We start from the raw sequence: 25,833 nt of genomic DNA, 5'->3' as shown, positions 1-25,833 counted from the left end.
GGACGCCCCCGCGCCCCTCCCGGAAGGCCCGGGACCGGGCGTCAGAGACGGGCAGGGAAGGGTTTGGCGAAGGGTCCACGCGCGAGGGAGCAGGGCGCGGCCCGGAGCACGTCGCATTTGGTGCCGGGCAGGTGGCCTCCCGGGCCAGGTGCGGGCTGGCGAGGGGGGAATCCGCTGCCCCCGTCCACTCCCTCCTCCACTGCGGAGCCCAGGTCCTCAGGGGCAACGACAGGCCGAGCCTCCTCGGCCGGGGTTCCCTGGCGGGCTCCGTCTGCGACACTCTCGGTCGGGGACACCTGGGAGCGGGAAGGGGGGTACCCCTTTTGAGCTGCAGGAGGGGAGCACCGAGGGAGTCCCTGGCCCGCGCGCCGGGGGTCGGCGGCCAGGCGGGGCGGGCGCGCGGCGGGGCGGGGCCGGGGGCCGGGAGGTGATCTCACTCCCCTCCCCCTCCCCCGTGCGCGCCCGCCCCGCCCCGCCCCTGCCGCAGCAGCGGCATCGGCTTCGCAGACGCGCTCGGGCTGCGAGTCCGAGGCCGGCGTGCGCCGAGGCTGGGCGGCCAGCCCGAGCGGCGGCTGCAGCGCAGGTAAGGCGGCCCCACCAGCCCCGGCGCCGGGGCTGCGGCCGCGGCTACTACCCGCCGCGCCCCCAGCGCCATCCCTGGCCCGGGCGGGGGCCAGGAGGGAGCACCGCACGGCCGTGCCGGTGGTTATGGGCGGCTGCCCTGGAGCCCCACCCATGCCGGCACGTAGACTCTGGGCACCGAGGACGGGAGCGGGGCGGGGTGGGAAGACCGGGGGCCGGAGCCCTGTAGGTGAGAGGGAGCCCGGGCGGTGCCCTTAGTGTGGACCTGGGAGGGTCCTGAGACATGCAGGCGGGCGGTCAGACAGGGTTTGGGTGCCCAGGTAGGGCAGAACACGACGTGTCCCCTATAGCTGTGTGCGCGCCTGGCAGAAGGGAAGCGGGAACGCATCCAAACGCCCCACACCAGCCGCTGTGGGGTGTGGCCCTGGGCGTGGCTGCCCCTAGCTCCCAGAACCGGGCCCTGTTTTGCCTGGCAATCCGGGTCCCAACGTGGCGAAGGGAAACGGGACTAACCTGCCCTAGCATTGGGGGGAGGGGAGGGAACCGAACAGGGCGCTGGCTGCTCCTCCAGCCCGAGTGGGGAGGGCTTTGTTCTTCTGTTGCTTTCCAAATTCCAGCCGGGGCACCCCCCCTCCGGCCCCTGTTGCAGGGCCAGACTCGGGCCGCGGGAACGCCCGAGGCCCCACAGCCCTACCAAGGCTCCGGGAGCGTCCCCGGGGCAGGGTAGAGGCCGATTGGGCCACTGACTGGCGTGCAGCTGCAGGACGCGAGCCTTGCCTGCACGGTGGAGGTGAGGGGAGGGCCTCACTGGCTCAGGGCCAGGATCTTCGGGACAGCAACATTGCTTGGGGCCCTGGCCCTGTCTCACTGCGGGTCTCCCTGTCCGTAGCACTTACGGATGAGGGCTTCAGCCCCTAGTCCCTCCTTCCTAGGTCAGTTGCTTGGCAGGGCTGACAGAGGACACCCAGCACAAGTAGGCAACGGCAGCCTGGCACATCCCTGCAGGTGCGTGCCCTATTTCTGGCTGACGCCACCCAGAGGGCAGGGACTTCTGGACAGGCCAGGGCCATCTCTGCTGACTCATGTGGCTGTGAGAGTGACTGGGTCCAGCCAAACCTTCCGCCTGTGGCCAGTGCAATGGTGCCCCAGTGTTCTTGTCCCCTGTTGGGTGGCTGTGCTGAGGGCATTCTACTTTGCCTGCTGGGACTCCCCCTGCCCAGCCCTTCAGCTGGCAAAGCACCCCAGCAGTGGCAGCACCTGTGTGCCTCGCGGCTGCCACTCCTTCAGGCTCTTGCTGTTGCCACATGGTGAGTTCCCGGCAGGATTGGGGCAGGACCCTGCCCACCTCCCTGGCTACAGCCCCAATGTCTTTCTCTCCGTGCTTGTTAGGCTGGGTAGGTGATGCTGCCAGGAAAGCGTCTCGAGTTACCACAGCAAAGAACAAAAGAAATTAAGCAGCGCTGGTGATCTGGCCACCCACAGGGAAGCGCTGGCGGCCTCCCTGCTTTGCTAGAAGTCTCCTCAAGAGGCTCCTCCCTCAGTGCCTGCCTTAGCCCCCTGCAGAGCCCCACGGGGTGGGGCCGTGCCCAGCAGCCTGCGGGTGGGGTGCCATTCACTGGGGGCACGTGTACCTGCACCCTGTTCGTTCTCCTGGGGTAGGTCTGGAGTCGGTTTATTTATTTATTTACTTATTTACGTATTTATATGTGAAGGGGAAAGGAAGACAGTGTGAATGATGGTCTTGGCCGAGTGTACTCCAGTTAGGCGGATGCCTTGACTGGCTTTCTCTCCACTCCCTCATCCATGCTATTGATTCCTGTGGCAGGTGCCTTCCTTGGCATGCACTTGGCCCCGAGACTGGCAGGGGAGGGGCAGAACAGGCAGTTTTGCCTGCTGCCATATTGCCTGTTTCCTAATGACAGTTGCCCTCGCTGTTTCAGGCTGTCACATGAGGCGCATACTCACTGATTGTTAAGTTTCCTTTGAAGACACACAGTCCCTGCCCAGTCAGTGAGGGTGCTGTGACCTGGTGCTGCGGCTCAGCGTGGCTGTTCAGGCCATGGTCTGCAGCACCAGCGAGCCCCACCAAGGTCTGGGGGAAAAGGTGGGGTTGTGGAGAGAATGCCGGGGTGGGGATGCCAGCCAAGCGTGCAGTGGGGACAACAGGAGGGGCAGCTGTTCCGAATTCCCACTCCAAAGCCGGTGGCCACCTGCCCTGCCCCTGTCCCACGTGTCTGTCTGTCTCTCTTCCTCACACACTCTCACTTCTGGTGACTTGCCCCATGCTACACATCCCTTTGTTGGCATTGTTCCTGTTAACTGCCCCCACTCCTCTCCCGCAGGGGTGACCTGATATACGAGTGGGGTGCTCCCTTCTCCTTCTGCCGGTGCCCCACATGCAGAGCTTCTTCGCTCTGCTTCCCCCTTTTAGTGTCTGAGCTCTTCCCCTGTTGCCGGAAGCCCTTCCCTTTCTAGAGGCCTCCTACAAAGCAGCAAGCCCCAACACTGGGTGTGTGTGTGAGAGAGAGCGTGTGACCATTCTCTCCTTACTGGGGCTCCACACTCCAGGTGGGGACCTGGAGAATGGAGGGGATACCTGGCAGCCAGCAGTGGGAAGTAGCCTGTGTGGCTAGGCTGCTACCAGATATCAACAGGGTCTTTGTGGCTTCCTAAGGACTATGGCTGGAAGGAAAGGAGAGAGCCGGGGGAGGGGCCAGGCTGATGGCCTTTCTAGAAGCTTTTCTTTGTCCAGTGCCCCTCACCCAAGGCCTCAGGAGTTCACCTTGGCCCTTTTCAGGTTGGAAAAACGCAGAGGAGGCCCAGCCCGTCTCTGGTCCCAAACCCAGCAGGGCAGCAGCTGTGTCAGCTGGGTAGGACAGGAGTGTGGCACGCTCCATGGTCTTATGCACTTGTCCATGTTCATGGTGCAGAAGTGTGGCAGGATCCTATCTAAAGCATCAGGTGATGTAACGAGAGGACAAACTGGTTGAGATTTGCATGGGAGGGCTGGCAGGCTGGGGCGTGTGTGTGTAGGCACGCATATCTTGTAGCATTCTTATTTGCATGTGTGTGGAGTACATATCTGGTTGCACATGTGCACATGCGGGAAAGAGTGTGCATACACATGTCTTCCCTATGGCCACGGGAAGCCCTCAAATGCCCCATCAGGGCCAGTGTTGGGAAGGGGTGGGGCCAAGGGCGGTGGTTGCTTTCCGTGGGACGGAGGCCAGCCAGGCCTGTGACTGCAGTGCAGGACCACGGCCTCGGCCCCCTCCCCAGCCGCCTTTCTTCATGCTTTAGGAATGCCAAGGCCTTGGGGAGGACAGAGGCAGCATTGTCTGCCCTAGGCTTCCTGTGTACTTCTTGCCCTTGGCGAGTGGGGAGCCTGTCTGGGGCTGAGCTGTTTCCAGGCCCCCAGGTGTCTTGGATGGATGGGTATGGCTGGCACACCTGAAGATAAGGGCCCGCGTTGGCTGCAGGTTCTGCAGCTTTGCTCAGCACCCCCCCACCAACTTCTCCAGCCCTGTAGGTCTGCTTCCGGAAGGCCCTCACAGATGTTGCTCGCTGTCATTGGCTCACTGGCGAAGCCCCTGTGCCACCCACTGCTTTCTCAGGCTCTGGGAAGCCCAGCGCCTCTGCTCGCTGCCTTCCATCTGCCCCGAGTACAGCAGAGCAGCCCTTGCAGTCCTTGAGCTCTGACTGCATTGAAGGGCCTTCTAGGAGGCCTGTGGGCTCAAGAAAGGGGTCTGAGTGAACTGGGGGTGGGGTGAGGGATAACCAAGCCCAGCTGTCTGCAAGCAAAGGAATTGGCCTTCGGTGCATGCATGGTCTGCGGCCAGGCTCCTGTTGTGACCTGAGACCTGGGACGTGCCGTTGGTCACATCCTACTTCTGCGTGCCCTGCATCCAAAGGCTGTATTCCCTTCTTGCCCCCTTTGCCTACCATCTGCTTGGCAAATAGGCTCTGAGGGGAGGGGTGGCTTTAGGAGCCTCAAGATCTTGTCTTGAGCCTCACCTATGGTGAGTACCAGTTCCAGCATTGCAACTCAAAACACAGTGGTGCCTTTTTCTGAACCTCAGTTTCCTCACCTGGCCTGTGGAGAAGAGTTTGGGGAGTCCCTCGGATGTGCTGCGCTCTGGTCCCGAATGCACTCAGTGCAGTGTGGTGGGCCAGGGTGGTTTGCCCTGTGCCTTTGGTAACACTGTGCTCCCACTCACAAAGGCCCAGGTGCTCCCCCCATCCCTCAAGGAGAATGCATCATGGCAGGTGAGCTGGCCGGGTTGCCTTGGAGACCAGAGTGCCAGGTGGGCCCAGGGAGGGGTGAGGCGGGAAGCACACTTTAGGGCCTCCAGCTACCCTGGGGGCTGTCTCCAGCAGCTTCCTTCCTGCATTACTGAAGTAATCCAATCAACTCCCCTAAGCCTCTCCTGCCAGCAGAGAGCTGAGCTGTGCTCCATCACCATGGAAACCTGCCAGCCGGGGTAGAGGGTGGGGAAGAGGGCGAGGAAAGGCCTTCAAGGGATGCAGTGCCAGGGTGCAGGTGACTTCCACACTGCCACACCCCTTAACAGGCACGAAGAGCCCCTCCCACACTCTGCCTTCTTGTGCCCGACATTCCCAGCAGACAGTGCAGCAGCACCTGATCATTCTCGGGTTGGAGAAGGCTCTTGGGCAGGACCTGGGAGCCGGTGGCGCCTATGCCATTTGCGGGCTCCACGACCTCCCTGGCTCCTCCCCAGAGCCTACTTCAGTGGCAAAGCAGAGAGCCCTGACTGGAGCCCCGTCAGTGCCAAATGGGCCTGCCCCTGCTCTCCCATCCTTGGGCCCCTGGGCTGCTGCTGTGCCCTGTGTCCCTGCCTGCTTAGTATATGTATGTGTGTCTAGACATATATGTGTATTTGTGTATGTCCGTGCGTGTGTGTGTATATGAGTCCCATGTACTTGGTGAAGATGAGTTTGGGGCTGGACCCACCTGCAAACAGCTCGCCTTTGTACACAGCCAGCCACACGAACACACCCATACCCACACATGCTCGTGGTGATGCCTGTGGATGTGTGTGCACCTCTCACTCCCCCGCCCCTCCACGGGGCGGCTGTTAATGTTGCAAGGATCAGCTGGGATCTTCTAGCGGCTTCTCCCCCTCCACCCCTCCCTCTCCCTGCAGGGTCCCCACCTGCTCCCTGGCATGCCGGGGTATGCCAGCAGTGGGTCATTCATCTTGTTTTACAACCATTGCCTGGCAGCAGTGCCACAAGTGGGCAGGGACTTGCTGCTGCTGCTGCTGCTGTGGGGCTTCGTCTCCCTCCAGGTCCCTCTGCCCTGCTGCTCCATCCCAACCATAGAGGCCAAGCCTCCAAATGCCCCGTGGGCTCATCCACACCCTTCTCCCACCCTTCCCAGCCCCTCATGTGGTACACCACCTGGGGACGGGCTGCTGTGACAGTGGGCGCATTTCCGGGGGCCCAGCCCTCATGGGTCGCTGGCAAGCTTGCCGTTGCCGCTCCGCTTTGTGTCGCTCCTCTTTTCTGTGCTGTCTGGGCTCTGCTCTCCTAGCAGCTCTGTCTGGGCGTCCTTTGTTCCCTCTGCCCCTTCCCTCGCCCCACTGCTCAGCTTCTCTTGCAGCTCCTCCTGCCTCCTTTCTCACCCTGTCTGTCACCTTTGGCAGACCTGGCTCTGGCTCCATCTGTAGTGTGGTCCCCCCTCCCCTGCTCCTTTGCCCTTGGTGATGCTGGTGGGCGGTGTGGGTGTGGGGGGGTGCTGCCGAGCTGACAATCTTAGCTGCTTGCTCTGTCATTGCCTGAGGGGTGGGGAGAGATTAGAGGCAGTGCTGGGAGGAGTGAAGGGGGAGCCCCTCCCAGCTGTCAGGGGCTTCTCAACCTTCTGTTGTCTTCCTGCCTGTCACCCGAGCACCCAGAGTGGAGGCAAGTTGCATGCCAAATACCAGCAGGCTGCATGTGAAGCTAGGGGCAGTTGGATGGGGCAAAGGAGGGGACTGGAGGGTTGGAGCTATTGCATGTCCCCTGTGGGTACATGTGGGACACCGTTCTGAGAAGCTAGACTTGGAGGATACATGGAGGAGCCAGCACCACAGGCTGACACACAGCCCTCAAGCTTCCTCTCTGGAGGAGCATCCTTCCTCCAGCAGCAGAGAGGAGGGGGGACCACACTACACTGCACTTTCCCTCCCCTCCTCCTCTCCCTCTTGCTTGCCCAGGCTCCCAAGGCTACTGCTTGATCGCCTGCTCTCTGATCTCAGTCCCCTACTGCTTCCTACAGGCCTTGAAGTCTGGCCCCTGGGGACCACTTGCTCACACTGGCTCTGGGGGGAGGGGGACCGCGCAACCTAGCTCCAGTGGTGGAAAATGGTCCTGATGCCCTGCTCCCAGGCCCCAGGTGGCCTGCTGCATGGCCATGCTTCCCAGGTCGCCCCTGGCATACAGTGGTCTGAGCATCCCGCTTGGTTCCCTTCTGACAGATCTGAGGTCACTGCACCTATTCTGTTGGTGTTTTGCCTGGAGGCTCAACTCTGCACTGTGACAAGAGCAGCAGGGGTGGTCATCAGTTCAACCCTGAAGACCCAGGAAAACACTCATAAGCTAGTACTGCCAGACACTCCGTAAGGGACACTGGGGAAATGTCCCAGAGCATTCTGTGACCCCTGTCCTGACCACTGCTGGCTTAAAGCATCTGGAAGGGGAGGCCACAATCACCTCTCTCACCTGGCCTCCTTCCTCCGTCTTCCTTCTACTGAGTCCTGATGGCTGGCTTCCCTCCCCCTTTTTTCCTTTCAGTGAATTTGTTCTCTGGAGCACATCCATCTTGGGGCCATTTACTTACTCGTCTCTCCACCCATTGCAAAGCCTTTCTATCACAATTTTAACTCTGCACCACATCCAGGGGGCGGTTAGCTCTGTTCTGCATATGTGTGTGCACATAGTTGGGTGTTCACGCAGAGGTAAAAGACATAGGGATTTTTAGCACACAGCTAGCAGACGGGCTGCATCACACACCTCATGATGGTTGCACATACTCCCTATCCAGAGCCGCACGCCCACACATTCCCATGGACACCTGCTCACAGTCAAATCCAGACACACATGGTAACAGCGCACACCGAGTGCCTTCTGGCAAGCACAGAGGAGCTGATGGGGGCAACAAGTTGGTGCTGAGGAGGCAGCTGGCAGGGAGGGTGTGGACAACAGGGAGGTGATGAAAGGCAACCTGCAAGCCCAGCCAGAGCAGTCTCTGCCAGGTTTCTGCCTCCACGGTGGGGTGGGGTGGTGGAGGCAGGGCTAGCAAAACTGGCCGGCTGAGGGCGGATCTGTGGGCGGAGCCAGGAGCTTGGGTTCTCCCAGATGTTAGTCACTAACATCCATCCCTTCTTTCCCCACTCTTCCCTTCCCTTCTCCTCTTTCCCAGTGCCTCCACCTGCAGCTCCCGCCCCAAGCCACCCATCAGCCCTTTTCCCTCTGGTCAGAGCCTGAGCCAGACCAGGCCTTCTGTGCTGTGCCGAGCCGCTGGCACTGCCGGAAAAATGATCGCGGCGCTGCGGTACGTGTGGCCTCTCTTCCTATGCAGCCCGTGTCTGCTCATCCAGATCCCCAAGGAATGTGAGTAGCTGATGGCAGTCTCAGTGCCTCTGTTTGCTGCTGAGCTGGTCCACTCTTTATCTTCTTCCACCTCACCTTCTCCCCATTCTACAATCTCTCCCTCCTTTCCTGGGATTTAGGGTGGGCTAGAGGGGCCTAGGAGCTTTTGGGTGCACAGAGTGTGTCAGCACCATGGACAGTGGTTGGGGCACAAGCCCTGAGGCTTTTCAGTACCGTGGACAGCGGCATCCGCTGGGCTCTTGGTTTTTCGGCCTCTTCCACCTGTCCTCTGCCAGTCCTACCTGCCACCAAGGGTATGTCAGGTAGAGAGTGGGCATGTTCTCAGGCCTCAGCCAGCTCTTGCAGAGGCTTCTATTCAAGCTTTGTCTGCCCTTTGCTTTAAAAGATTTTTTTTTTTTTTTATTGGAAAGTCATACAGAGAGGAGGAGAGACAGAGAGGAAGATCTTCCCTCCAATGATTTACTCCCCAAGCGGCCACAATGGCCGGAGCTGAGCCAGTCTGAAGCCAGGAGCCAGGAGCGTCTTCCAGGTCTCACACATGGTTGCAGGGTCCCAATGCATCTGGCCGTCCTCCACTGCTTTCCCAGGCCACAAGCAGGGAGCTGGATGGGAAGTGGGTCTGCCGGGATTAGAACCGGCGCCCATATGGGTTCCCAGCACATGTAAGATGAGGACTTTAGCCGCTAAGCTGTCATGCTGGGCACTTGCCTGCCCTTCTGACATGTGATTCCACCTTCGACCATTTGTAGCTCCATGTTTCAACTGAGACAGGAACAAACACATGGGTGTAGTCTAGTATCCTTCTAGATGCTTCTGGATAGTTATTTGGTGCAAATGTGGTGGTGGAACTGCAGGAACATGTATCTGGGTTTCTAGGGTTTGTGGGAAGTCATGGGTAGGTATGGGAGTTTGGGGGAGATTGATTTGAGTATTTGTGTTTACTTGTGAGTCCCATACACTGTATTTGTATGTGTGATTGTATGTGGTTACGATTGATTGAGGGAATATTTGTGAATCTGATTTCTGATACAGATAAATGTATGCATGCAATATTGCTGTTAATTACTGGTCTGTATATTTGTGAATGAGGCTGTTAGCACATGGCAGGTATTGTTACTGCAATGGTATTTTCTCTTATGTATGAAAGACTGGACACCCACTGTTCTAACAGATCCTGGTGGGCCTTGTCAGCACATTTCACAGGGTGTCATGGGGTGGGGGAGACTGAGTGCCCAGGAGGAACTTATGCCAGGACATGAACTTGGGAGGCACTTACCATGCTGGGGGAACACAGTCAGCATTTAGAGGAAGTGAAAAGGGGCTAACAGGACAAACATTGGGGATGCCCCCATAAACACAGCGTGGATGGGCCCAGCGTGGTGACCTAGCGGCTAATGTCCTCACCCTGAACGCTCCGGGATCCCATATGGGCGCTGGTTCTAATCCTGGCAGCTCCACTTCCCAACCAGCTCCCTGCTGGTGGCCTGGGAAAGCAGTCGAGGACGGCCCAAAGCCTTGGGACCCTGCACCCGTGTGGGAGACCTGGAAGACGCTCCTGGCTCCTGGCTTCAGATTGGCACAGCACCAGTCGTTGCGGTCACTTGGGGAGTGAATCATCGGATGGAAGATCTTCCTCTCTGTCTCTCCTCTATGTATATCTGACTTTCCAATAAAAATAAATAAATCTTTAAAAAAAGAGAAATGGATGCATTTCAAATTAAAAACACAAAATATAAAACAAAACAAACAAAAAACACAGCATGGAGACAGATTCCCATATGCAACCAAATGCTACACAAACAGAAACAACAGTATACATGTGAAGGTTTTTGAAAGTTTATTTATTTGAAGGTCAGAGTGACAGAGATGGAGAGAGACAGGTCTTTCATCCACTGGTTCGCTCCCCAAATACCTGTGGAGGTCAACAGTTGAATAGAGATCACGCCAAAGTGAAGAGCCCAGGACCCCAGCCACATATCCCATATGGGATGGCAGGAACACGAGGACTTGGGTCATCATCCATTGGCTCCCAGACTGGGTATTTAGGATGAATCTGGATCAGAAGTATGGAGCAGCTAGGACTTGAATGAGGTTCTCCGCTATGAAATGTGGGTGACCTAAGTAAGATGTGACTTAACCTGCTACAACACAATACTTGCCCCCCAATGAAGTTTTTATTATTTTAAATTTTATTTATTTATTTATTTATTTATTTATTTATTTATTTATTTATATTGGAAAGTCAGACTTACAGAGGGAAGGAGAGACAGAGAGAAAGATCTTTCATCTCTTGTTCACTCCTCAAGTGGCTGCAATGGCTGGAGCTGAGCTGATCTGAAACCAGGAGCCAGGAGCTTGTTTGAGTCTCCCTTGTGGGTGCAGGGTCCCAAGGCTTTGGGCCGTCCTCGACTGTTTTCCCAGGCCACAAGCAGGGAGCTGGTTGGGAAGTGGAACAGCCAGGATATGAACTGGCACCCATAGGGGATCCCAGCGCATGCAAGGCAAGGACTTTAGCCACTAGGCTAGCACGCTGGGCCCAAGATACAGAATTTCTATCTGTTGGTGTACTCCCCAAGTGCTGGACCAAGGTAAAACCAGGAACTTCTTCCAAGTCTCTCATTTGGGTGACAGGGGTCCAAGGACTTGGGCCATCTTCCACCTGCTTTTCCCAGGTGCATTAGCAGGGAGTTGGAACAGAAGTAGAACAGCTGGGACTCCAACTGGCACACTTATGGGATGTTGGCATGTCAGATGACAGCTTTACTCACTGTGTCACAGTGCCAGTTCCCCAAATGAAGTTTTTAAACTCAGAACATGGTCATTCATACACACAGAGTAGTAGGTGTCCAACACAACACTCCCAGGGGAAAAGGAAACATGCAGAACGAAGCCTGCAGGTGGAGTCAGGTAAGACAGCCATATAGCCACAGCCGCTGTGACATCCCATCCTAGGCCATCCCCAGGAGTGTCCGCAGCCTGACTTGTCTCCCATCGCTGTGCCAGGCAATCACTGCTTTTCAAGGGCTGCCTTTCTACCAGAGGGGTGAGCCAGCACAGCCGAGCATCTGTAAGTGTCAGGGGCAGGGAAGAATTACATGAAAACTGTAGGTTGGGGAGGGGTAGGCAAGAGCCCACAGTGGTTCCCAGGCTGCCTGGTGATCCTGGTGTGGTCCAGGTGCTAGCCAGGCAGTCCCCATAGGAAGCGTCCTTTCCACCCCTTCTCTCGCTGTTCCCGCTTTGTCTGCTTTCTGCTTCTTCCACTCAGTTGGTTTTCTGTGTCATTCTGGCTCCTGCAGCTTGCTCTCCAGCAGCCAGCCTGGCCCCTCCCCAGCCCCTTCCCTGCCACTTCGTCCCCCGGGAGCCCCCAACCTCCCTTCCTGGACCCTCACACTGAGGTCATCTGCTGACACAAAGCTGTCAACAGTAGCCCGTCACTCCCCTCCCCCTTCTTCCTCCTTCTCTGGCCTCTGCCCCAGGGAGGGGGAGGGATGCCTGAGAGGAAGAAGGGTGGGGCAAAGGCTGGTCTGTGAGTCTTGAAAACTCCCATGCAGAGGACCTTTGGGAGGGCTTGGAGCGGGAGGGGAGGAGAGCTCTGCACACTGGGCCTGGGTAATTGAAAACACCGAGCTTTGTTAATTGGATTAGGAGTGGGCAGGGGCCCTGGCTTCAGGCAAGGGGCAGGGGCCGTTGTGTAGGCCATTCCGGAGCAGTTTTTTTTTTCCCCTTTCCCTGCTCTCTGGAGCCTTCGGCGGCTCCCCTGGCCTGGCCTGACTTCTCTGACTCCTCCGGGTCCCTGGCCTAACCTGGGGTGAGCTATGTTAGTCCATCCTGGGTCTCTTGCTGCCAGCGCCGTTTGTGCATGGGCCCCGCCTGGGCTGCCTGTCACCATCTCTCCCTTCTCTCCCTGGCTGCCTGGATGGCTCAGATGAAGGATACCATGGTAAGTTGTGGCAGGGGGAGGCTATATGTCAGAAGGCCAAGGCCATGCAGGCGCCGGGCCCATCCTGGGTTCTCTCAACTGTGTGGTACTCTTTGTGCGGCCTCTCTCACCTTCTTTTGTTGTAGTCACCTGTTTGCCGGGATCCCTAACTGGCTCTGTATCCTTTTCTCCTTCCGCCCCCACTTTTCAGCCCCACAAGCTTCTGTTTAGTTCTTTCCTTTCCCACGACGGGATGGGGTGGGGGCTATGAGGCTAGCCAGACGCCTCCCTCACCACTGCTTTTCCGTACTGTGTCCCCAGTCATGGAGCCACCAGTCATCACAGAACAGTCTCCACGACGCCTGGTCGTCTTCCCCACAGATGACATCAGCCTCAAGTGTGAGGCCAGTGGCAAACCAGAAGTGGAGTGAGTGACTTTTGCCCTTTGACAACCCCCCCAGCTTCCGGCTCTTATGACTCTGTGGCCCCCTAATTTCTGAGTTGAAGTGGCAGACCTCCCTCATGCCACTGAGTCTTTGTCTTGTCCTGGGACTACTAACTGCTGTCACTTCTGCAAGCCAGTGCCTACCCCAGGTGCCAAGGTATTTTGTGCACACAGGTTCCGCTGGACACGGGATGGTGTCCACTTCAAGCCCGAGGAGGAACTGGGAGTGACTGTGTACCAGGCGCCCCACTCTGGCTCCTTCACCATCATGGGCAACAACAGCAATTTCCCCCAGCGCTTCCAGGGCGTCTATCGCTGTTTTGCCAGCAACAAGCTGGGCACGGCCATGTCGCACGAGATCCAGCTCATGGCTGAGGGTATGTCGCTGCAGAGGGTGCACACGGGGAGCTGCTGTTCCCCAGCAGGTGCGCTGCCGGCCCTCGCCCACCATGCCTGCTTCCTCTTCAGCTCTGACCATTTCCCTTTCGGTGCCCCGTCTGGTGCTCCCCTTGGGGCAACGGTGGGGGGCTTGCAACAGGTGACCCGCCTCAGTGCTCATTTGTCCCCTCTGTCTCTGCCCCACTCACTGCTCTGTCCCTGTTTCCTGCTCCATCACTCCCAGGCCTGTGTGTGCCCATGACCCGCCCCTTCTGTTGACTCCGCTGCTTTCCCCTCTAACCCCACTTGGCTAGCTCCCTCGCTCCGTCCTGCTCTTGGGCTGGGTCTTTCTCTGAGCGTCCCTTTCCCTGGGGTTTTCCCACCGTGCTCCATCCTCTGAGCTTTCTGCCTCCCATAACAACCCCTCTGGTTACCTTGGGAACCGTTGCCATAGTTTCCATGTCAGGATGATGGAAGGGTCTGTGGCTCCCGGGCTGTCCCTCCCCCACTGCTACACCTCAGCCTCCCCTCCTCAGCTTTTCTTTGGGGAGAAGCATGGAGGCTTAACCCTTGCCGGCCACCTGGCCTCCAGCTTCCTGCTCTCTCCTGCCTGCGTGCTGCCTTGACCAGGACAGAGTCAGCACCTCTGTGTCTTCCAGGGGCCCCTAAGTGGCCAAAGGAGAACGTGAAACCTGTGGAGGTGGAGGAAGGCGAATCGGTGGTGTTGCCCTGCAACCCCCCGCCCAGTGCTGAGCCGCTGCGGATCTATTGGATGAACAGCAGTGCGTGCCAGCGAGGGCTGCTGTGTGGGCTTGGGGTGCCGGAGCTGGGAGGGCCGTTCCCTGAGGGAGTCCCTGATCGCTGCTCCGTGTGTCATGCACAGAGATCCTGCACATCAAACAGGATGAGCGGGTGACAATGGGCCAGAATGGCAACCTCTACTTTGCCAACGTGATCACCTCAGACAACCACTCCGACTATATCTGCAATGCCCACTTCCCTGGCACACGGACCATCATTCAGAAGGAGCCCATTGACCTCCGGGTCAAGGCCAGTGAGTGCCCTGCAGCTGTGACCCACGTGCCATCTGATCACAGAGCTCACTTGCCTCCCAAGTCCACCTTTCCCTGGGCCCCTCCCAGCCAGGCGCTGAGGGCAGACATGGGGCTCTCCCCTTAGCACGAGGAAGCACAGGTTTGGGGGCTCATCGGGGGACTCCCCAGTGCGCTAGCTCTGTGACTCTGCAAAAGAAAGGAGGAGTGAGCCAGGCCACCCACACTCTCTCTCCTGGCAGCCAACAGCATGATCGACAGGAAGCCGCGCCTTCTCTTCCCCGCCAACTCCAGCAGCCACCTGGTGGCCTTGCAGGGTCAGCCCTTGGTGCTGGAGTGCATCGCAGAGGGCTTGTGAGTCGGGCTGCCTGGGGCAGTGACGGGCCAGTCTGGGGCCACCCATGCGAATCGGTGCCTGACTTCTCTCCCCTCTTCTCCCACGGGCAGCCCCACACCCACCATCAAGTGGCTGCGGCCCAGCAGCCCCATGCCGACTGACCGCGTCACCTACCAGAACCACAATAAGACCCTGCAGCTTATGAATGTGGGTGAGGAGGATGATGGCGAGTACCGCTGCCTGGCTGAGAACTCGCTGGGCACTGCCCGGCATGCCTACTATGTCACCGTAGAGGGTATGGGGCCTCCTGTGGCTGCCCACCCTCCCTGGCACACCTACTGCCTATCCCTGGGGGAAAGGGAGCCTTGGGCTCAGCGCCTCTCCTTTCTTTGTAGCTGCTCCCTACTGGCTACACCAGCCCCAGAGCCATTTGTATGGGCCAGGAGAGACCGTCCGCCTGGACTGCCAAGTTCAGGGCAGGCCCCAGCCGGAAGTCACCTGGAGAATTAACGGGATCCCTGTGAATGGTGAGCAGGGCTGCACGGAGAGACGCCAGAGTGCTGGGAGGAAGAGGAGGGTGAGGAGGGGCACCCGAGCTCATGACACCCCACCTGTCTTACACAGATTTGCCTGGGGACCAGAAATACCGGATCCAGCATGGCGCCCTCATTCTAAGCAATGCTCAGCCTAGTGACACCATGGTGACACAGTGTGAGGCCCGCAACCGGCATGGGGTCCTGCTGGCCAATGCCTACATCTATGTAGTCCGTGAGTGAGCGCCAGGACAGCTGCCCAGGGCGGGTGGAAAGGGTGGAGGCGCAGCCTGGATGCCACTGGTGCCAGCCTGAGGGCTTGTCCAGGAGGCATTGGGAAGAGGCGGGCCGTACGCTGCGCCCCAGCACTCATGTACACTTAGATGGTGTGGGGCTCCATGGGTGAATTGTGCTTCTCTGACCGTGGTGGCCCCAAGGCCTGGCCCGTTTCCTGACCCTGTTCCTCCCCCAGAGCTGCCAGCCCGCATTCTGACCAGGGACAACCAGACATACATGGCCGTGGAGGGCAGCACTGCCCACCTGCTCTGCAAGGCCTTCGGAGCCCCTGTGCCCAGCATCCAGTGGTGAGGGACTCCCACAGTCCTGGGAGCTGGAGAGGGGCGGTGCCTGGGCTGGGTGGCAGTCCCGGGCTGCCCATCCCCTGCCCCGTGCTCTCTCCAGGCTGGATGACGAAGGCGCAACAGTGCTTCGGGATGAACGCTTCTTTCCCTACGCCAACGGCACTCTGGGTATCCGGGACCTCCAGGCCAATGACACTGGCCGCTACTTCTGCCAGGCTGCCAATGACCAGAACAACGTGAGCATCGTGGCAAACCTGCAGGTCAAAGGTGAGGCAGTGCCTGCAGTGCCAGCAGGGGCAGGCTCTGGCCAACATCACAGTGACGCCTTGCCCCTTCCTCGCCCTCAGAAGCAACCCAGATCACGCAGGGGCCCCGCAGTGCAATCGAGAAGAAAGGCGCCAAGGTGACATTCACGTGCCAGGCTTCCTTCGACCCTTCCTTGCAGCTGCACATCACCTGGCGTGGGGACGGGCGAGACCTCCAGGAGCTGGGGGACAGAGACAAGTGAGGGCCCCAGCAGAGCTTGGGCTTGGTGGAAGGGACCCAGTGGGAAAAGCACCAGACCCACACTGGAAGTCCTCGATGGGGCAGGTTCTACAAAAGGAGGAGAGGGTGGCGAGAAGGGTGGGGGAGAGGAGCCCACATGGCAAGGGAGCAGCTGGCATGCTGAGAGCCCAGAGACAAATGGGCCCTCCATAGGTACTTCCTTGAGGAGGGGCTCCTGGTCATCTACAGTCTGGACTACAGCGACCAGGGCAACTACAGCTGTGTGGCCAGCACGGAGCTGGATGAGGTGGAAAGCAGGGCGCAGCTGCTGGTGGTGGGTAAGTACACACGTGTGTGTGTATATATGTGTGTGTGTCTGTGTGCGCTGCAGATGTGGCCTGGGAGGGGCAGGTTGAGGCAGGCTCTGCAGGGCCCACACTCTGCACCTGCTTGGCCATTAGGGAGCCCTGGGCCAGTGCCTCGGCTGGAGCTGTCTGATCAGCACCTGCTGAAGCAGAGCCAGGTGCGCCTGTCCTGGAGCCCGGCTGAAGACCACAACGCCCCCATTGAGAGTAAGACGCCCTGCCAGCACACCCTCTTCCTGGCTTCCCCCTTCTTCTAGGGACTGGGCACCAGGGTGCCCAGATTGTTGGGGCATGCATGTGTGTTCAAGGTTCCTTAATGAGAGCTGGAGTTCCCTCTCCCCGAGCCTTACCCTTTCCCCTAAACCCCCCGGTCTCTCCATTGCTGCCTCGCTTCCTGGCAGAGTATGACATTGAATTTGAGGACCAGAAGATGGCACCAGGCAAATGGCACAGTCTGGGCAAGGTGCCCGGGAACCAGACATCGACCACCCTCAAGCTGTCGCCCTACGTCCACTACACTTTTAGGGTCACTGCCATAAACAAATACGGCCCTGGGGAGCCAAGCCTGCCTTCCGAGACCATAGACACACCACAAGCAGGTGAGATGCACGCATACCTGCTGCACAAAGCCTGGGTGGGAGACTGCCGTGCTAATGCATCAGTACACTCCTTGCAGCCCCGGAGAAAAACCCTGTGGACGTGCAGGGCGAAGGCAATGAGACCAACAACATGATCATCACGTGGAAGGTGAGGGTCGCAGGCCAGGCCTCCACTGGTGGCTGCTGCGCTGTGCTGGTTATGAATGGGGCAGTGGTGTGAGACACAGGGGAGCTAGGTCACAGAGGCTGGGTGCCCTCAGGGGATGTGGGAGAAGGGGCGCAGTTTCTCTTCTGCTGTTTCTTGCAGCCGCTGCGGTGGATCGACTGGAATGCGCCCCAGCTTCAGTACCGCGTGCAGTGGCGCCCTGTGGGGATGGAGGGGGCCTGGCATGAGCAGATTGTGAGCGACCCCATCCTGGTGGTAGCCAACACGTCCACCTTTGTGCCTTATGAGATCAAAGTCCAGGCTGTCAACAGCCAGGGCAAGGGCCCAGAGCCCCAGGTCGTCATTGGCTACTCGGGCGAGGACTGTGAGTACCAGGGCTGCCCGTTCCTGGGGCTGAGCGCACTTGACATCGCTGTAGGCAAATGCTTCACCTATCCCCCCCACAACAGCAACCCCCACCTCCAGAAACAACTGTGTGCAAACCTCAGTATAATGATGGCCTGTGACCTGCTGGGCCATGTGCTGGGCTTCCGGATCTGGGACAAGTGCCTGCTCCTGCCGCTCCCTTTGTTGCACTGGGGACTGGTTAGCTTTGCTCTTGGTTTCCCTGTGTCTAACAAACAGCCTGTAGAGACCCTGGCACTACGCCATCAGCCTATCCCTCGCCCAAGTACCCCCAGCCCACAGAGCAGCCTGGCTGGCAGCTCACTGGCTGTTTGCAGACCCACAGGTGAGCCCAGAACTGGAAGAAGTGCAGATCATCAACTCGAGCACTGTACTGGTCAGCTGGTTGCCCGTGGACCTGACCCAGGTCAAAGGCCACCTCCGGGGTTACAACGTAAGAGTTCAAGGCAGGGGACCGAGGGAATGGCTCTGCAGGGTGGCATAGTACAAGCCCTGGGGTTGCAAGGAGAGCGTTCCTGCTGGCTGCCTTCCCCCCGGTGAGGTGTCCCATGCACCATGCAGGTGACCTACTGGTGGACAAGTAGTCAGAGGAAGCAAAGCAAGAGGCACGTGCAGAAAGGCCATGTCGTGGTGCCCGCAAACGTCACCAGCGCCATCCTCAGTGGCCTGCGACCCTTCAGCTCCTATGAACTGGAGGTGCAGGCTTTCAATGGGCGGGGATTGGGCCCTGCCAGCACACGCACATTCAATACCCCAGAGGGAGGTGAGTGTGGCTCCCCACCTCCAGCCTTCAGCCCTCCACCCTGCACGTGGGCAAGGACTGGTACACGTCTCTGCCCACAGTACCCGGCCACCCTGAGGCGCTGCACCTAGAATGCCAGTCGGACACCAGCCTGCTGCTGCACTGGAAGCCGCCACTCAGTCACAATGGCGTGCTCACTGGCTATACGCTCTCCTACCACCCCCGTGCGTGCAGCAGGGGCAGGGGGCAGGGGTGTGGGTGGCCAAGCAGGCTGGCAGCCTAAGCCAACCTAGCTATCCCCACAGTGGGCAACGGGGGTCAGGAACAGCTGTCTTTCCACCTCCCGGATCCTGAGCTTCGCACCCACAACCTGACCAACCTGAGCCCCAAGCTGCAATACCGCTTCCAGCTGCAGGCCACCACCAGGGAGGGGCCTGGTGAGGCCATCGTGCGGGACGGAGGCACCACGGTGTCTGGTGAGCTGGGGGCTCTATGCCGCTGCATGGGCTGATGAGGGGGCTCAGGCTGTCTTGCAAACCACCCCCCTCTGTGGCTCCTGCACACCCCCACCCCTCAGGAACCCCGGACTTTGTCAACATCTCAGCTATGGCGGGTGAGAACTACAGTGTGATCTCCTGGATCCCCAAGGAAGGCCAGTGTAACTTCGGCTTCCGCATCCTATTCAAAGCCTTGGGCGGTGAGCACAAAGGGGTCCCTAGGGAGCAGGATACATGTTCTAGAGAGGTGGGTCTCCTGGTCACCCCACTGCTGTGCTGTCACCTGTACAGATGGGAAGGGAGATGCCTCCCCACCACCGCAGTATGTAAGCTACAACCAAAGCTCGTACACGCAGTGGAACCTGCAGCCCGACACCCACTACGAGATCCACCTGTTCAAAGAGAAGACGCTGCTGCACCAGATGGCCGTGAAGACCAATGGCACGGGTGAGGCCCCACTCCCACACAGCCAGCAGAGGCTGGCATGGGGGTGCGGTGGTGCAGCGGCTCCTCATGCCCCTCCATTGCCTCAGGCCGCGTGAGACTGCCTCCTGTGGGCTTCGCCACTGAGGGCTGGTTCATCGGCTTCATCAGTGCCATCATTCTGCTCTTCCTCATCCTTGTCATCCTGTGCTTCATCAAGCGCAGCAAAGGCGGCAAGTACTCAGGTACCCAGGAGAGGAGCACTCGGGTCACACTGGCCTGCTGGGCTGGGGACAAGTGCCGCCAAGACAGGGGGCGGAGGGAGTGGGAGTGCGGGCCCGCCAGGGTGAGAGAGAGACCTCAGACTGCCCTGTGTGTCCACAGTGAAGGATAAGGAGGACACGCAGGTGGATTCTGAGGCCCGGCCAATGAAAGACGAGACCTTTGGCGAGTACAGGTGAGCGAGCAGCCCTGCAGGCACAGCCTGGCTACAGCTTCACTTGCCTGTCTAACTCTCTGCCTCTGTTTTCTATGCTGCGGGTGACCTCAGGTCCCTGGAGAGGTAAGGCAGTGCACGCTTGGGGCAGGCAACACTGGACGCTTGCTGCTCCAGGGCTCCCCTCGGCTGGCTGAGCAGATGGTGCCTCCAGCTGGGCTTGGCTGCCATCCTACTCACATACTACCCTCCGTCTGCCCTGCAGTGACAACGAGGAGAAGGCCTTTGGCAGCAGCCAGCCATCACTGAACGGAGACATCAAAGCCCTGGGCAGTGACGACAGCCTGGCTGATTATGGAGGCAGCGTGGATGTGCAGTTCAATGAAGACGGCTCCTTCATTGGTCAGTACAGCGGCCAGAAGGAGAAGGAAGCGGCAGGGGGCAATGACAGCTCAGGGGCCGCGTCCCCCATCAACCCCGCCGTGACCCTCGAGTAACAGGCTTGGCTCACCGCACAGTCACAGGTGCAGGACAGCTGGAGGCCACTGTGCGCACCCTTCCGCAGAGCCTGGGTGGTGCCCCAGACCGTGCGATTCTCTCTCTGCTTCCTCTCTGTAGCAGGCCTGTGTGAAGCTTGAGTTGGGGCAGAGGAGAGGAACTCACTGTCTCAAATCCCCTTCTTACCACCTGCTCCCCACTTGATTGCCAAAACCCAGCTGTACCCCGTCCTGGGCACATGCTGCTTTGCCCTTGTTCGCGCCAGGGGCCTTTGGGTGCTGCTTTGCTCATCTACTTGGGGGGAGGAAGGAAGGTGGCCGAGGAGCACCCTCTGAGATGCTGACCGGGCAGGGGCGGGTATGCTGCTGTCTCTGCAGCAATGCCCTCCCCTCCCCCAGCCGTTCTCCAGCCAGCCTGCTTGGGACTGAGGACAGAATTCGGTGTCCCCACCATCTGTTCCCTTTGCTTTGCCATCTCCTCGGCTCCAAGCGAGCCGAGGACTGCTTACGGGTGCGCAGGAGGCCATCTGGAGACCCCAGGGTCCCCACTCTTGCAGTGTCACACACAGGTGCATGCCCCAGCCGCTGCTGGCTTTCACAGCTCCACACACACGCTGCCTTCAGTACCCACCAGACACCGTGCAAGTGGCCTCTAGCGCTGCTGGGAACGGAGCGGGTGCACGTCTTCTGGTGTCTCCTGCCCAGTGCCTCAGCCACCAGCCACGCTGCACCCCAGGACAGCTTAGCAGCCCCGTGCCTCACCTCCCCCCGCCCCCCCCCCCTCCGCATCCTTCCTGCTCCTTGGGAATGTAAATACACCGTGACTTTGAAAGTGTGTACCGTGGCCCTTTCCCCACAGGCCCCTAGTGTGTAGGCAGATGTCTGAGTCTCTAGGTGGTTTCTAGGATTTAGAGCAATTAGCTTTGATGATCCCAGCCCAGGAAAATTGAAAGCAGACACAGAACAAGGAGAGATTGTTTCTTTCAGCTCGGCTATGCCCTTGTCCGTATGCCTTTGCTTGGTCTGTTCAGAGCCCTCCACAGAAAACAGAAGTCTCTATATATGTACAGACATATCAGAACTAACAGGCGAATAAAAACCTGCAGCTGCGTGGGCTCTCACTCCTTTTCCTAGGCGCTTGTCTCCGGGCCCCTGCTCCGCTGCGAGTCCCAGCCTCTCTCCCGGTGCCTGGCTGTGGTTGCACTGTGGCAGACCTTGGGCCTATCTGTGGGGACAGACCAGGAAGGAGGGGTGTGCCTGTGACCTTGATCTCCAGCTGTGACAGTATAAGCCACTAAGTCGTCCATTGCCAGTACCCTGTGCGGGACGATGAGAACAGCCTCACTCCAGCACTCTATAACAACACTGTGCCTGGCACCCGCTCTTGCCTCCCTGGTTGGGTTTGGTTTTGAATTAACACATTTGTTTTGTTTTGTTTTTAATGATCTTTACATAGTTGGTTAGGGCTTAAAGGGTCAAGGGCTACAGGAAAGTGCGTAAGACTATTGTTTCCACATTCTCTTTTTTCCTTCTTGTATCTGGGGGAAGAGGAGCGACAAAGGGAGAAGTCACACTCGGACTCCCAGCCATCCCAGGTCCCCGATGGGGGCATGCTCCGAGGGCACTGCTCAAGTGGTTTTGATAGTTCAGCTGTTCTGAATGGCTGCCAATCTCGCCGTTCCAAGCACGATAAAATCTCTTCGGAATCCGCTGATTGACATAGCCATCTTACCGTCTCCACTTGCCCAGATTTTCACTGCCAACACTTGGCTGGCTAGTTGATCAATTTGTTCTGTCCTGTTATGGTACCAGGTGTCCTCTGCAGGCTCCAATGTACTGCCATATCCTCCATGTGCACCTGGGTATGCTGTCCACTGCTCCGACTGAGCCACTAAGGAGGCTCAGCTTTGACACATGAACTCCACGGTCAGACCAGGGAGCCTGCAATTCTCTTCAAGGTTGGGGTTCTCAGCCCAGCAGTTCAGTTGGGGGATCCCCAAAGAAACTTCATCTGAGGTGATCCCAGACCAGATTCTGTGTGTGCTTGCCAGTAGAGGGTCTGGCACAGACCGTCGCCCCAATCAGCCTATACACATGCTGGTGGCTGCAAATGCCGGGTCAGTTCTGCCTCCAGCCCCGTCTTCTACGCAAACCAATGGGTGTTGGAACCCAATCCAATCCTGCCCACCACACACTTGGCCATGTAAACCAGAGGGAGCTGCAGCCCAGTTAGAGCGACTCCCAATAACCCCCACCAGGCCCGCCCCTGCCCTGGTTCCCGTGCTTGCCAATATGTACAGCAGACTGGCCCAGTCTGTCCTATATGCCATTTAACTCTCGTGCTTGTCAATGGGCTTTGTAGCTTAGTTCAATTCAACCAGCCCTGCTATCCAGCCCACACATGTGCTGCTGGGTACCACTCTGTCTAGCCATGCCTGTCCCAGTCCTGGTTCTCACGCTCACCAGTCAGAGTGGCAAGCCAAGAGGAAGGTGCCCACTCTTTCCCTACTGGGTCCACTCCTGGATCATGCACTCTCCAGGTGGTTCTGCAGTTTAGCTTGACAGAATTAGCCCTCAGTGCCAGCATCTGCCAGCTGATGCTGTGGCAGAGCCCAACCAACCCACACCCACTCTGACTTATGCCTGCCACAGTAGGAACAGTCAACCCAGCCTGGCTTTTCCCTGATTCAGCTCACATGAGGCCAACAGGTGTTGTAGCTGTGCCAGGTCTGGTCTGCCCCCATCTCAACTCACGCTCTCCAGTGGGAGTGGCTGTCCAGCAGGAAAGCACCTTGTAGCTCCACTACCATCTTTGCCCCCTCTCCCTACCCTGCCCAGGTCTTGCATGTGCTGGTTGGGTGCTGCGGCCCGGTCTGGCATGGCCTGCCTCACCTCGGCTTTTGCCAGTGGGTGCTGTAGCCTGGCCCAGCCCAGCCCACCTCCAATTCCAGCTCACGTTGGTGAGGGCTACAGCTTAGCCCAGCCCAGCTTAGCCCAGTCCTAGCCCACATGTGCAACCAAACCTGGCCCGACCCACACTCCATTCTGGTGCTCGGATTCGCCAGCAGGTGATGTGAACTGGCCCTGCCTGGGTTACCCTGACCTGTGCCAAGTATGCCAGTGGGCACCATTACCTGGTCTTGGGCTGCTCCCTATCATGGTTCTTGTGCTCACCTGCAGGGACTGTGTCCTGACAGAGGTGTTACCCAAGCTCCTCCATCAGGGTCTCTCCCAATGCCAGATCTCGCACACACCAGTGGGTCCATGGGCCAGCCCTACTCAGTCCACCTCCTAACCTAGAGGAACAATGACCTTTCCTGATTGGCCTTCAATCCATTCTGATTATTATTGTTGGGCGTTACAGCCCAGCCTAGCCTGGTCCACACACCGACGCAGCTCACACCTGGCTCAGCAGTGGCAAAAACCTAGCCTAGCCCATCCTACATCTACCCTGGTCCTCACAAGCACCAGCTGGCGGCTCCCATTCCAGCCCCATGCTTACCACCAGGAACCACAACCCAGCCAGGGTGCCCCCTTAGCTCCCCAACCAGGTCGGTTCCCAGCTATTGATCTTGCATGTGGCAGTGGTTCCTCTGACTGAGCTTGGCATAGTCCCACCACTCATTGGCGGGTGCTGGAACCTGGCCCTGCTCAGTCTGCTTCCATCCCAGGCTCATGCAAACTGGTAGGTGTGACAGCCTAGCTCAACTTGACCTGTGCTCCAGCCTGGTTTTTGCTCTTGCCAGTGAGCTGAGTTTTGCTCGCCCCCTAAGCATTGATTCTGACGTGGCTGAGGTACCTTCAGCAGCCATTATGCTGCTGAAAGTTCCCACCAGCCAAGCCCCTCAGCCGAACTCCCACGTTTGGTTTCTAAGAGCAGTTTGGTGTTTAAATAAAAATGAAGCAGGAAGGGGCATGGCCTCAGGCCCCTCAATCCTTCTCAGAGTTCCCCAGATCAATCTGCTTGGCTTGCTGCAGGGCTGGTATGTGGCAGAGCACACACTGAGCCATCTCTTGATCAAACCTCTGCCTGTCACTGCTCTGGACAGAGCTGCCCTCATCTGCCACCTCTGGCCACAGCTCACCCACTCTTGATGGTGCCACAGACTGAGGAGGAGGAAGGACTTGCTTCCTCAGCCCACCAGCCTTGTCAGAGGCACCACCTGACCAACTGTCAGGTGGGCGCAAAGGCAGCTGTCTGTGCCAGCCACACCTGTGGGCTGGACAGCATGAGCTGCAGCTGGGCATGGCCAGTGTCAGTGCTGGAGTCCCCCGTCTGACCTGCCAAGCTGGAGGAGCCCTTTGGTCTCTAGCCAAAATGGCCCTAGCAAAGCCCCAGCGTGGAAATCGATTCTTTCCTCTCTTGGAGATCAAGGTGTTGACAAGAACACGCTTGCCGTGTGCAACTGCAGGACACTTGGTCATGGTCCCTACTTTGTGGTCCGATGCAGGATCACGGGGGTACCCAGAGTGGCATCAGCAATCTCCTCTTGACTGAGTGCAGTAAGCTGCTACCTGGTGTGCTACAATCCTACAAATGCATGCATATTCCAGTCTTGGCTGCTCAGCTTCTGACCCAGCTCAGCTAATGGATGGAAGATTTCTCTCTCTCTCTCTCTCTCTCTCTCCCTCAAATATATGAAAACACATTTTAATAAAAGAGGGATCATGGACCAGGCCCAATGGCTCTATTGGCTAATCCTTCCCTTACAAACACCAGAATCCAGCTAGGTTTCCGTAGTGCAGTGGTTATCATATTCGCCTAACAAACACCAGAATCCTACATGGGTGCCCGTTCATATTACGGCAGCCCCACTACCATCCAGCTCCCTGCTTGTGGCCTGGGGAAGCAGTTGAGGACGGCCCAAAGCCTTGGGATGGTGCACCCCACATGGGAGACCTGGAAGAGGCTCCTGGCTCCTGGCTTCTGATTGACGCAGCACCAGCCATTGCGGTCAATTGGGGAGTGAATCATAAGACAGAAGATCTTCCTCTCTGTCTCTGCTCTCCTCTGTATATCTGACGTTCCAATAAGAATAAATAAAGCTTTTTTAAAAAATTGGGTGTTTGACCTTGGGGCTCGGGCAACTGCAGCTCCCTGCAGTGTGGCGGCTGTGGGGTGCCCCCGCCAGGCCGAACCCAATGCTGGGGACTCAAGCCAAAGCCACTGCCACCAGGCAGTGACCGAGTCCTAGGCTTTGGGCTGCCAGTGCTCCTATTGGGCACAAGGCTCTGCCTGCTGGCCACCTGGCGGCGAACTCTGGGGTTTTAGGGTGTGTAATTGCTGCCTAGGGACATCCATGCATAAGGCCAGTGTGAGTGTAGGTGAGGGATGAATTCTGGGTGATTCCCAGCAACGGAGTCACAGAACTTTCTGGCAAGCGTGGGGACTGAGACCTGGTGGTTGGAGGGGAGAGTCCATAAGATCTAATTGGGCCAGATTGATTCACCAGCCCAAATGGGAATCCTGAGATGGGCTGTTAGCATAGAGCATCACTGATTGCCACACACCAGTCCACACAAAAGCTATGGATGGAGGGGCCTGTCTCGCAAGGCTAGGTACCAGTACCTGACTGGGTGGTGGAACAGTGACGGGTCACATTTGGCAGATCAAGACACTAACCAGCACACGAGAGAACCAGGTCCGGGGGTAGATTCTGTCAGGGAAGTGTGGGCCCAACCCTGTGGAAATGTAAGTCCCTCTGGTTACTGTGGTCTCCTGCCATGAAAGGCAGTCTCTGCCTGTCTCCTGCAGAGTGTGTTGTTGTAGCCCCACTCG

At 58.3% G+C, this 25,833-nt stretch overlaps 1 protein-coding gene across 1 annotated transcript; it reads left to right on the top strand.

The window, feature by feature from the left end:
- Window positions 1–486: 486 nt before the first annotated feature.
- L1CAM (L1 cell adhesion molecule) lies at window positions 487–20,790 on the top strand. Its single transcript, XM_058658944.1, has 27 exons — window positions 487–583; window positions 8,003–8,193; window positions 12,434–12,539; window positions 12,732–12,934; window positions 13,595–13,717; window positions 13,819–13,989; window positions 14,230–14,341; window positions 14,435–14,619; window positions 14,720–14,851; window positions 14,949–15,092; window positions 15,330–15,441; window positions 15,539–15,705; window positions 15,786–15,942; window positions 16,138–16,262; window positions 16,386–16,496; window positions 16,691–16,888; window positions 16,966–17,036; window positions 17,196–17,418; window positions 17,777–17,892; window positions 18,021–18,222; window positions 18,303–18,425; window positions 18,507–18,677; window positions 18,779–18,898; window positions 18,990–19,145; window positions 19,232–19,366; window positions 19,506–19,578; window positions 19,823–20,790. Exons 2-27 carry the CDS (start codon window positions 8,118–8,120, stop codon window positions 20,052–20,054), a joined length of 3,744 nt encoding a protein of 1,247 aa, XP_058514927.1. The 5' UTR covers window positions 487–583; window positions 8,003–8,117; the 3' UTR covers window positions 20,055–20,790.
- The last annotated feature ends 5,043 nt before the right edge of the window (window positions 20,791–25,833 follow it).

Source organism: Ochotona princeps, chromosome X, assembly GCF_030435755.1.
Source record: "Ochotona princeps isolate mOchPri1 chromosome X, mOchPri1.hap1, whole genome shotgun sequence".
In the NCBI taxonomy this organism is placed as follows: Eukaryota; Metazoa; Chordata; class Mammalia; order Lagomorpha; family Ochotonidae; genus Ochotona; species Ochotona princeps.
This window is presented reverse-complemented; position numbering and strand designations above follow the sequence as displayed.

What these genes read in the sequence shown, in the direction of transcription:
- L1CAM (XM_058658944.1), top strand. Translation starts at nt 8,118, where the DNA reads ATGATCGCGGCGCTGCGGTACGTGTGGCCTCTCTTCCTATGCAGCCCG. An exon ending in ATTCAATACCCCAGAGGGAG is followed by an intron (nt 18,223 to 18,302) that starts GTGAGTGTGGCT and finishes CTCTGCCCACAG; the next exon opens with TACCCGGCCACCCTGAGGCG. An exon ending in CAAAGGCGGCAAGTACTCAG is followed by an intron (nt 19,367 to 19,505) that starts GTACCCAGGAGA and finishes GTGTGTCCACAG; the next exon opens with TGAAGGATAAGGAGGACACG.